Source organism: Lucilia sericata, unplaced genomic scaffold, assembly GCF_015586225.1.
Source record: "Lucilia sericata isolate MDLA Ls3-8-SP2 unplaced genomic scaffold, ASM1558622v1 Contig000984F_arrow, whole genome shotgun sequence".
NCBI classification, from domain to species: domain Eukaryota; kingdom Metazoa; phylum Arthropoda; class Insecta; order Diptera; family Calliphoridae; genus Lucilia; species Lucilia sericata.
In genome coordinates this window covers 142,448-154,460 of record NW_023994967.1, presented here as the reverse complement: position 1 = coordinate 154,460, position 12,013 = coordinate 142,448, and the positions used below count along the sequence as shown (strand labels likewise).

At 29.4% G+C, this 12,013-nt stretch overlaps 2 protein-coding genes across 6 annotated transcripts; one reads left to right on the top strand and one right to left on the bottom strand.

The window, feature by feature from the left end:
• Nucleotides 1–423: 423 nt before the first annotated feature.
• LOC119609458 (fas-associated death domain protein) lies at nucleotides 424–1,995 on the top strand. The gene has a single exon (XM_037964250.1). It carries the CDS (start codon nucleotides 541–543, stop codon nucleotides 1,291–1,293), a length of 753 nt encoding a protein of 250 aa, XP_037820178.1. The 5' UTR covers nucleotides 424–540; the 3' UTR covers nucleotides 1,294–1,995.
• On the bottom strand, nucleotides 1,953–9,556 carry LOC119609459 (eukaryotic translation initiation factor 4E1). Of its 5 annotated transcripts, none has more exons than XM_037964254.1 (6): nucleotides 5,824–5,960; nucleotides 4,638–5,649; nucleotides 4,280–4,524; nucleotides 2,964–3,138; nucleotides 2,791–2,878; nucleotides 1,953–2,723 (listed from the first exon to the last, which is right to left on the bottom strand). In XM_037964254.1, exons 2-6 carry the CDS (start codon nucleotides 4,695–4,697, stop codon nucleotides 2,563–2,565), a joined length of 729 nt encoding a protein of 242 aa, XP_037820182.1. In that variant the 5' UTR covers nucleotides 4,698–5,649; nucleotides 5,824–5,960; the 3' UTR covers nucleotides 1,953–2,562. The 5 variants fall into 5 exon arrangements, with proteins under 5 accessions (XP_037820182.1, XP_037820181.1, XP_037820180.1 ...); XM_037964253.1 differs by having other exon boundaries at nucleotides 4,638–4,958; nucleotides 5,824–5,957; XM_037964252.1 differs by lacking the exon at nucleotides 5,824–5,960 and having other exon boundaries at nucleotides 4,638–4,955; nucleotides 5,450–5,597.
• Between the last annotated feature and the right edge of the window lie 2,457 nt (nucleotides 9,557–12,013).

Here is a 12,013-nt window from a genome sequence, read left to right as displayed (position 1 = left end):
AATATCTGGCGGTACAGTGGTATTCAAATGTTTTTATCGATGTTAGGATACAATACTTGTCATTTTCTTACAAGTTTTTATAACAACAATAGCTTTCATTTTATTTAGTTTTTTGTCTCACCTGTAAAATGTTTAAAAGTGTTGTTACGCCATTTTACATTTTAGGTGACGATATGTATAAAATAAAGGACTCAGCTTCTAAGTGCTTAAACCCGGGTTTTTATCCGTATCTCAAGATTTTGAAGGTGTTTGCCAAACCTATCAGAAATTTTTCTGATCACTTCCCAGATATTTCTATTTTAGTTTATATTTATTTCACATTTTTATTTTATTTGAATTAACTGTCCATTTTTGTCCTCAAAATTATAAAACTTTTTATTTCACAAGGGTAACCCACATCGTCGTCGTGTCTTTGTGGGCTAGTCAACGCCGTTAACTATTTTACAACGACTTCGATTTCTAATGCTTTGTATTGATAACAAAACAAAATTCCATAATAAAAAAAAGAAATTCTACACCTCTTAGTAAAAACCAACAAAAATGGGACAACCACTAACATTTGAAACTCTCAAAAGAATTGCAGCCAATGATCCCACAGCCCAGGAGAATCTAGAGGATCTTAAATATATGTTCCGGGCTGATATTGGTTCAGCCCGTAACATGTATCGCATACACACAATGGATGACTTGATCGACTGTCTGGAACGACATGACGCATTATCGGAATTCAATATTGAACCTTTTAGGGAAATTGCCGATGAATATGGTGGCGCCTTGGCAGCAGTTATCACGAATTATCATGTACCCAAGGAATTATTACCGGCTGAGCCGTATAATCAATACCGTGAAATACGTTTGTCGCACGAATGTGCCACCCGTTTGCATATAAGTGGTGGAATAAACGGTTTCCAAAGTGGTTTGAATGTAAATGCACCAAATGTTAATGCAGCTTCTCCCACTACTAATCCTGTTAATAACAGCAGACCACGACAAGCCACATTTGATCAAGTTCCAACCAAGGAGAAACGTGCCGCAATTTATAAACTAATAGCCAGCGAAATTGGTACGGATTGGCGTTGTCTGGGCCGTGAACTGGATATATGTCAGGGTGAAATGGATGACGTTGAAATTCAGTATCGTGATTTAAAAACTCGCGTTTATAAGCTCTTCCAAATATTCGAAGAAGATGACTCGATAGATCCCAAAAAACATGTATTAATAATATGCGAAGCATTGGAACAATGTCGTCGCAAAGATTTACGTCGTAAAGTAGAACGCATCATGTCTCATTGAGTTTATGGAGATATTTCGAACAGAATTTGTGATATATGTATGTTGTTTAATGATGTTACAAAAAAAAACTTTTAAATTGTATTTATGAGATATGTACATACTGCATTAAATGCATATTTTATATATTGGAAAAAAGGTTTTTACTGTAAAGTAGTTTAAATTTGTATTAAAAAGTAATCATTTGTACTTTAATATTGTTCTTCCACATTCTCTGTTTTTATAAATTTTTCTTAAAGACGTACAGCCCCTTAACAAAAAATAAAAACAACAATTGTTTTTTTGGTTTATTTATCGATAATTTATTTTTATTCAAAATTTTATTTAGATCAATTTAATGTGTTTGTGTGGATTTGTTTTTTTTTTTTTGCATTTTTAAATTAATCATAATAATTTCATTCAAATATTCATGTTAAAACATCGAGTTTATAAATTTATAAAATAAAAAGGAGACTTGACAAAATAATAAAAGGATTGAAATTAAAGTTTTATGTTTTGTTGTTATTATTGAGTGGTTAGACACAATTTTACCCAAACTACATAAAATGTTTTCAAGATTAAGTGCGGTTTTCTAAGATAATTTTGAATTATTTCTGTGTTTAACAACAATATTATTTAAAAAGTTTTCATAATTTGTTTAGACCAAAATAATAATGCTTTGCAAATATTTTTTTTTTTTTGGAATTCAAATTTTTAGAAAATTTGCCAAAGACCGGCTTTTTTAACAAAAAAGTTTACAAATTTTCTTTACCAATAATAAAATGATGTTAATAAAAACCAGCACTGATTTGTTTTTGCTTTTCCTGTTAATCTTCGAGTAGTTTAGGGAGAATTTTTAATGGAAATACAATCAAATTTTTTTTCTGCTTGTTAGTTTTAAAGTGAAAGGTATTTTGTTTTGCTTTAATTTTTGTTTTTTCGTTGAATGTTTCTTGTTATATTTTCCTAATTTCAGCTGGTGCCAAAACTAAGGCTCAAAAATATTAGCAAATTAAGGGACAGTTCAGCACATGCACAAGATAATTGCAGAAAAATTTTAATTACAGAAGAGGAAGTTGTAGGTTTAATATTAGTAGTAGTAGTATGTATAAAAGTGTGAGTATGGGGGTAGTTTCCTGTTGTTGCTGTTTTGTGTGCATATGTTTTATGACAATGTATACTAAGACAATATAGTTGTTATTGGGTATTCTTCTTTTCTTTTTCTTTGATTACTCTACCATCCTCAAACATGTGTTTTTCGAACAAAAACATTTAAGAAAAAACATAATTCATTTACAATGTATAAACGGATTTAACATTTGAGCCCGTTTTAACCATTGTATCCTTGTGCAGCTGATATTGCAAATTTTGACGACCCAAACGCAAAGCTTCTCTCAATTTATGGCCAATCTCTAAAGCGGCTTCTTCATTGTTGCCATTAGCAGTCCAAATAGCTAAAGAATAAAAAAAAATTAAGTTTCTTAAGTTCCAAAGGATATTTGGCAGTAATAAGTTACTTACAAATTTTATTATTTTTATTACGTATATTGACTACGGCACCGCAAATTTGATCTGAATGATCGAAAGCTTCACCAATTAAACATAAAAGCTGAAAAAGTTTTGAACATTTTAATTTTTTTTCATTATAATGAAGTTTATTAGTATTGATTTCATTTTTTGTTTCTTGAACTCACCACATCTAACCACAAATTATCCAATTCAGGTTTTGGACAACGATTTAATGTAATAACCCAACGACCACCTTGTTTATTAGCAGCATCTTCCCACATTGGCCGAATGCCTTTCTTGAATAGAGAATAATCGCTGCCAGCTTTAATATCAGATGGGGGCTTAATGTGATTGTATAGGCTAAAAGTAAATAGAGAATATGATTGAAATATGTAATACAACACAGACTAATCAACAGATGAGACTAGTCCATAAACTAGTCAAAAGAGTAGTTAACAAACTAGCCTGTAGAGTATTCTATACTATGTAGTCAATAGGCAAGACAATAGACTAGTTATGAGATTAGATGATAGATGAGTAAACAGCCTCAACTAGTTCATTGAGTAGTTAACCGACTAGGGAATAGAGCAGCCAATAGATTAGTCAATAGAAAAGTTCGTATACTACTACATAATCAATATACTATAGTCCATATATTAGTAAACAGAATAGACAATATAGTAGACTAGTCAACAGTTTATATCATAAACTAGTCTATAGTCTAATCCATAGACTAGCCAATAGTCTAGACTATACCATAGACTAGTCAATAGTCTAGACCATAGGCTAGTCAAAAGACTCGACAATAGACTATACCATAGACTAGTCAATAGATTATTCAATAGACTAGTCAATAGTCTAGTCCATAGACTTGTTAATAGTCTAGTCCATAGAGTAGTCAATAATCTAGTCTATAGACTAGTCAATAATCTAGTACATAGACTAGTCAATAATCTAGTCCATAGACTAGTCAACAGACTAGACAATAAATTAGATTAAAGATAAGACCATAGACTAGAGTAGTCAACAGACTATAGAATAGAATAGCCAATAGATTAGACCATAGACAAGACAACAGACTAGTCAACAGACCATAGACAAGTTCATAGACTAGTTAATAGAGTAGTCCATAAGCTAGTCAATATAATAGTCTTCAGGCTGAACAATAGAGTAGCCAATAGACTTGTCAACGGATTATACCATAGATTAGTCAATAAACTAGTCAATAGTCTAGTCTATAGACCATAAACAAGTCAACAAATAAGTCTAAAACCTATTTAACAGACTAATCAGTAATCTAGTCTATAGAATAGTCAATAGTAACGTCCATAAAATAGTCAACAGACTGTACAATAGACAAGTCAAAAGATTAGACCATAGACTAGACAACTGACAAGTCAACAGACTACTCTGTAGAATAGTCAACAGATTAATCCATAAATTAGTTAATAGATTATTCAATAGACCAAGGAGAAACCCAATAATTTAACTTTAAACTCACCTCCAGAAATCTTCAACGGTATCAAAGCTGGTTATTTCATTTTGCATGTCTTCCCATGATTTAGTACGATCATTTTCTAAATACCACAAAGTCCAGGTGTTCTGTAGGGGATGTTTGAACAAATGTTCAGGGCGAACCTCCTCTTGATCGGGTTTGGTATTGGTTTCCTCTTTGGCTTCAGGACGGCCGGCTGCTGGTGTAGGTTGAGCAGCAGCTGGAGCATTCTCCTTTTGTGTGGTAGAGTTCTAAAATAAAAAAATAAATACTTTTAATACAAAGAAAACTTAAGGCAAAATAAAAAACTTAACGTCAAATTTATATTAATTATGTTACAATACACATACACTTATTAACTTACTTTAAACAAATTTGGATTTGCAAAATTCTTCTTTCTATGAAAGTCGCTTTGAAACATCATGACACAAATATTTAAAACGAATAAATTATAATGAGTAAAATACAAAAAAAAAAAAAATGAACGAAGAACAACAAAATGTGTTTTTTTTTTTTGCTTCTTTTTTGACGTTAGTCAACAGCCAGTTCTCTTAAGACAAGAGACTATGATATGATGATATTGTGTAAAATAATTTTACTTTTTTTTTATTATTATTATTTTTATTTACTGCTACCACACAAACAATCCAGCACAATTATTTTTTTATATTTCTTTTCGTTTCTACTTTATTTTTAAGGTGGGGTATGCAGCAGAGTAGATTTATTAAACAAAAGCAGAGTATAATTACAGAAAAAAATGCTCTTTTTTTCTAACCAAAATGGCAAAAAAAAAAAAAAAGTAAGAGAAACGAAACAAAAAATTATGAACGCACACACAAAGAGAAATATCTACAAGATGATGATCACACACACAGAATTGCATATGAGAAAAAAAAACAATAAAAGTTATTACAGAAATAAAGAGCTAAATACAATGAGTAGAAATATGTTTAATTAGTTTGTGTGTAATAAAACAAAGATCATTGAAGTGATGGTTTTTAAAATAAAACTAGACCAAATGCCATTTACTGGAAAAAAAATACCGTATGCAGTTTTTCTCACACTTTTGGAATAGTGTTCTTGTTTTTTTTACCAAATTATGCTAATGACCTCGTTTTTCTTTGATTTTCGTTTTAAATTCTTTTACTGTTCTTTTTTTTTTCTCGTCAGTGGGACCTGTTTTTTATTTGTATTTTCCGTTTTAGTTCACGTGTTTATCTTGTGCTTTTAATTCTTTTATATTTTTGTTGTTGTCTTTTTGTCTGCTTAATTTTTTTTTATTGGTATACACGGCTTTTAAATATTTTGCAATTCCAAAAATTTGTTCGTTTCTTGTCTTTTTTTTTTTGTTTAAAGAGAAATTTTTGTTTTAAATGCTGTAAAATGACAAAACTTATTGAATGAAAATTTTTTCTTATAAAACTGATCTCTAAAAATTTATTATTATTTTTGCTGCATGTGTCACAAATTTGTAAAAAAAAAAAAATAACTGAAATAAAAATCCAAGGCAGTCTGGATTTTAAATGAAAACGAGTATTTTGTTACAGTACGTTTTTTTTTTCTTTTCTATCACAAGATCTTTTTTGTTGTTGTTGCAATTTTACAATCGTAAATAAAGTAAAAATTGAATTTTATTAAAAAACTCGCTTATGAATTTACTGTTTATAGAATGATGTTTGTTTTCGAACTGATTGTTCATGTGCAAAAAAGAAGGAGAAGAAAAAAAAAAAACGGTGATTTTGCAACAACACAGCCAGCCAGACAAACAAACACAACAAACACCACGATCATATACAACAAAATACAGCACAAAAGAGACAACGAAGAACAATATCAGAGATGGGGAATAATGCACTATATAACTTTTGATACAAATATCGTAAGAACAGTTTTTAATGTAATTAAATGAGCACAACTTGTTTGAATTTCAGAAATTTGTATTGGAATCGTATTTCCATCCGGTGTAGTTTAAAGGTTAAACGATTTTTTTGACTTCAATATAACACTGGATCCATTGTGATGCTTCAAGCTACGCTTTTAATGAGTCTGGAATATACCATAGTCTAAATTATACGTAAATCTCATGCCTGGACTATAGTTGAGTCTAGCGGCAAAATTATTGTTTATTCTATAGTATAGACTACAGTTTAGTTTATAGTATAGTCTATAGTTTAGTCTATACTTTAGTATATACTATAAATTATATATAGTCCAGACATAGTCAAGTCTAATGGCTGAACTATACTTGACTCTAACAGCTAAACTATATGTAGTTTATTTTATAATATAGTCTATAGTGGTCCCTATAGTAACTATAAGCGAAACTGGATGTCAAAGACCTAAGTCACCTGTCAAAGACCTAACTGGTGAGAATGTATTATTAATTCTCTCAGAACTCGTCTGTGTGAAGAGAATATAAATTTGTATTTGGCAACCGTTTCAGTTTCGCCTATTTACTACTATTTGATCTACACTATAGATTAGTCTAAAGTTTAGACAATACTATAGTCTAGCCTTTAGTATACACTATAGTTTAGTCGATGTTATAGACTATAATTTAGTCTGTAATAACTATAAAGCATAGTTAAGTCTATAGTATATACTACTAAAATCTAGACAACACTAAAATCTAGCCTTAGTTTTTTTCCAATCTAGTATATAGTCAACTCTTAAGTTTAGTCCAGTCTAGACTATACTTTAGTAATAGTTTATAGGTAGTTAAACATAATAATATACGATAGTTTAGTCTATAGTCTAGACAACGGTTAAGTCCGGACTAAAGTTTAATCTACAGTCTGGACTTAGTGTAGTCTATAGCCAAACCCAATAAGATGCTAAATGTAGCCACCTCTTATAAACAACTTAAACATGTCTAAGGCCATAACTATTTTGCCCAAAGAACAATCCTCCAAAAAATATGAAAAATAGTATGTCAAACACTTGCGTGTTCAGCAGTGAACGCAAAGAACTCAAAAATGGAACAAACTCTAAATGGATTTATAAGGTTTTCATTTTTTCCATCTCTGATTTATCCAACAGTTTCTTTTATTTATTCCTCCGTTAGATGTTGTTTTTGTGTCTTATTTGCAGCATGTTGGAATGGATTTGTTTTCGGTTGGTTATAAAATGAAAGTAAAATTGTTGAAGTCTATATGATTTATGTTTTTTGTTTGTTTGTTTTACCGTTGATAAATTTATGTATATGTGTTGGAAAATCAGAAATGTCCAATCATTAGGACAGACAATGCAAAAATTGAGACTACTACGTACACGCATGTAAAGAGTACTCCTCAAAGGACTAGAGCCGGTCTAAAACTAATTCAAATATATGACAAAACATACTCCATTTAACTACTACTAAACTGATCATGTATTCCTAAATGGATCATGTACTTCATTACTATAAGTTCTCTTTTCACCTTTTCCTTTTAGCTTCATTACGTTAATTTGTTTCTATTTAGAGATAAACTCTATTGCCAAAGAGTCATTAGAATGGAAATTAACGTGGCCAAATAGGTCACACATCAGGAAGATTAGTCTTAGGAAAATTAGTGTTTTGAAAAAAAAAACTTAGGATGGAACTCATATAGTATAGTTATAGTTCGGCTCAACAAAACCTGAGCTATAGCTATATATACAAAAGCGATGCACCAATATGAACTTCATACACTATATACAAATCGTCGTGAGGTTACGATGTTGCACAATGTCGAGAGAAAAACTCTTGATGGACTTTAGAGCCATCTAGGTTGCTGTAGATGCAACAATATCCTAAATTAACATCCCTGCTTCGTAAATTAGTACAGATCCAGGTCTATTAAGAGAATGATAAGCGACACTCATCAAAAAATATTCTGTTCCATTCTTTACAATCAATTCAGAACCATTCAGTGGTTCTATTGGATAAATAATGGAAATGTTCGAATCTGTATTGACAATAAACCTGGGACGCATATTTAGTGATCGAATTAGTTTTCATGTCGAACACATTTTTTGTTCGATATCGAATGATATCATCTTAAAGGTGAAATTTACGAACTAGTCGTATTTTCCAAACATTTGGTTCTGGTAAAACCTCGACCACATACTCGCTATCAAGAATTGGCAGGATGTAGTAGAGGATCGGTATTCGTAAGATGTAATATTTTTTTTACGCCAAATAGGTACAATCTTATATCGTAAGTGAAGTCATTGTTGTACGAAGTATGATACACCTCGAGTAACACAAAGTCTACTCCAATCTTATGCCTTTCGGGTATGAAAGCTTATCTTAAAAGTAAATTTCAGTTTACATGTACAACTATGTTTACAATAGATCATCGGGTAAGAAGATTTATATTTACCACAATATACCTAATGTACCCAAACCCAATGACAAATTTGTTTGCTAATATTCATATTTGTCATTGATGAATTACTTCATTCTCTTTTCGTCTGAGTTTTGCACTTTCTTTTCCAATAAGAAAATTCTAAATTTAATAATATTCTTCATAATGTTACCAATAAATCAACATATGTATATAGTATATTCTAATGTAGGGTATAATATAAAACACAAAAATGCATAATAAATAAAATATTTTAGATATTTTAATGATAAAACACAACCAATTCTTTTTGTGTTTAAGAATACACACATTACAATAACAAAACTGCACAACATGTAATTCTATTCGTAATTTAAAGAAATTATAACAAAGTAGCTTTCTTCAAAAATATTTAATATTTCAATAGCATGTATAAAATATTAAAATTTTCAACAATTTAACACATTTTAAACGAAAATAATGTGAACTTTTTCGAAAAATTGTATACCACAACGTGTATTTGTGGGTCAGAGGAAACATTTTAGGGGAATCAACACACACGCACAACACATTGCACTCATTATTATGTATAAAATTCCACGACGTCTGCAGACATTTGGTTGGTTTTGTCAATTGGAAATTTCAATAAGATATAAAAAGAAAACTATTTAATTACCTTTTCGTTTTCAGCCAAAACCATTTTGTTTGAGATAAATTATTTTCACTAGATTTTTCACAAATTTATACACTTTATAGGTGTACAATTAAATCAATTAGTTTTTTATATATTTCTCTTTTTTGGTAATATATTATTAATTCAATCCTCGTTTTTTATATTTTTCCTATTAACAAAAAAAAAGACGACTTCGTTTGACACATGTAGCCAAACTGCAGAGTTGTTAAAAAGCGTATGAGTTTTGCGCAGTGATAGTAGAGTTACCAGGGGTTTAAAGAGAAAACTCTAAACTAGATAAATTTATTAATTATCTCTATTTGAAGCGTTTAATTTTAAATTAATTAAAAAATTAGAAAAACTTTTATAACGTTTAGAAAAAATATACGTATAACAGTAACTGTGTAAAGCTTTTTGGTGTCTGCTACTTTTATTAACAATGCTGGGTGCAGAGAAACTAGCCGAGTTAAAATATTCGACGGCGGCTGATGCACAATTTTCAGCCGGCGACGGCAGCATGTAATTAAAAAATCAGCGGCGGCTTAATTTTCGGTTTGACTACTTTAAAAAACAATATATTTACAAAAATTTAAAATTAATCATCGAAAATCCATCCTGTAGTTAGATTACAAGGTAAACATATATGGAAAATCGACGCGGAAAATTATTCTGAAGCGATTTGTATAATTTTAAATGTATGACCCAGGATGCTCTAACAATAAATTAAGAGTGATTATACAAGAAGAATATTAACAAAATATATGGTATTTGTTGCTGATAGATTACAGCACGAAAAATTTTCGACAGCTGTTTGCAGAGTTGCATAATTTAGTACCAGATAGTTTTAATTTTGTTAAACAAACAAAAACTTGGCAGCACTAACAATGCTTAACTAAAGTTATAACGGTATTGCTGCAAAAAAAGTACTGAACGAACACGTACAAGCTTTGTGGTACTTAATTCAAATAATTTCCACTTTAATAATAATAATATTTATAAACTAAACAATGTGTTTAATTCTATTACCATATAAAATGTCTCATGTTATTATGGTATCAATTACTTTTATATAAATTCGAATACTAGGTACCAAACACCGCTTTTCCATCAAAGTACTTACCAGCACTTGTTGCATTGTCAAAAATGTTAGTTTCCCGCTAGTTTCGGTTTAGAAATGTTTGTGTTCAATGTTTGTTAATTGTATTTGTGCTTTTGTCTTTCAATAGTTGTAAAAAGTTTGTACCGTTTTGTTATATTTATTTGCATTAACATTAGTTCAAATTTAATTCAAATAAAACTTATTAAGTGTGAAAGTTAATTGTGCGTAATATTTATTCCAAAAAGACTGTCTGCAAATAAACTAAATTGTGTGGCGCCCATTGATTTCCTTGCAGATGTTGAAGTTCAACAGGATTTGGCTGCTGCGTATGTTTTACATTCGGAATTTGTGTAAGTTTTTTAATTTTTTCTTTCTTCAGTTAACAAATAGCTAAACTAATAAGCTATTTGTTTTCAGTTTAGAACCCGACCAAAGTGAAATGTATGTAGGACATCCAAAAAAGGTTAAGGAAAAAGGAGTTACAATATTTCGTAACAGGATAGATAGATAGATTGATAGATAGATAGATAGATAGATAGATAGATAGATAGATAGATAGATAGATAGATAGATAGATAGATAGATAGATAGATAGATAGATAGATCGATAGATAGATAGATAGATAGATAGATAGATAGATAGATAGATAGATAGATAGATAGATAGATAGATAGATAGATAGATAGATAGATAGATAGATAGATAGATAGATGATAGATAGATAGATAGATAGATAGATAGATAGATAGATTAGATAGATAGATAGATAGATAGATAGATAGATAGATAGATAGATAGATAGATAGATAGATAGATAGATAGATAGATAGATAGATAGATAGATAGATAGATAGATAGATAGATAGATAATAGATAGATAGATAGATAGATAGATAGATAGATAGATAGATAGATAGATAGATAGATAGATAGATAGATAGATAGATAGGTAGATAAATAGATAGATAGATAGATAGGTAGATAGATAGATAGATAGATAGATAGATAGATAGATAGATAGATAGATAGATAGATAGATAGATAGATAGATAGATAGATAGATAGATAGATAGATAGATAGATAGATAGATAGATAGATAGATAGATAGATAGATAGATAGATAGATAGATAGATAGATAGATAGATAGATAGATAGATAGATAGATAGATAGATAGATAGAGAGGTAGACAGATCGAAGTTTTTTGTAAATGGTATTCATTACAAATCTATCATAATATCAATATATCATATATGTATGTATTAATCATCAAGTTCTTCATCAAGACTTCTTTTAAAATTTTGAATGATCTTTTTAAATACTCTACAGTTTAACTATTCTAATTGAAAAAAATTCGAATGAAAACAACTTGTTTTTATTACATAATATTTATTTACTTCTTCTGTTTACGAAAATACATTTAATAATTTATTATTTGCCATTTTGTTTGCTTTATGGTTTTTCACATTTTTTTTATCAATCAATAACGTAAAATTAAATTAATAAAATTACATACATATAATATTTAACAAATTTCAAATAAATTTATTATTTTCCATTTTTTCTGTTTTATGCATAAAATAATTTAAAAGTTTAAAATATTTTTTAAAAGGATTTTTTTAATTAAATTATTAACAATTAAGTAAATTTTATTTCTTTT

Bases quoted from the DNA above. Each gene is read 5' to 3' on its own strand.
- LOC119609458 (XM_037964250.1), top strand. From the start codon at position 541: ATGGGACAACCACTAACATTTGAAACTCTCAAAAGAATTGCAGCCAAT.
- LOC119609459 (XM_037964254.1), bottom strand. From the start codon at position 4,697: ATGATGTTTCAAAGCGACTTTCATAGAAAGAAGAATTTTGCAAATCCA. The intron at 4,525-4,637 runs GTAAGTTAATAA...TTTTTATTTTAG, and splicing joins CAAATCCAAATTTGTTTAAA to AACTCTACCACACAAAAGGA. The intron at 2,879-2,963 runs GTGAGTTCAAGA...AAACTTTTTCAG, and splicing joins ATAATTTGTGGTTAGATGTG to CTTTTATGTTTAATTGGTGA.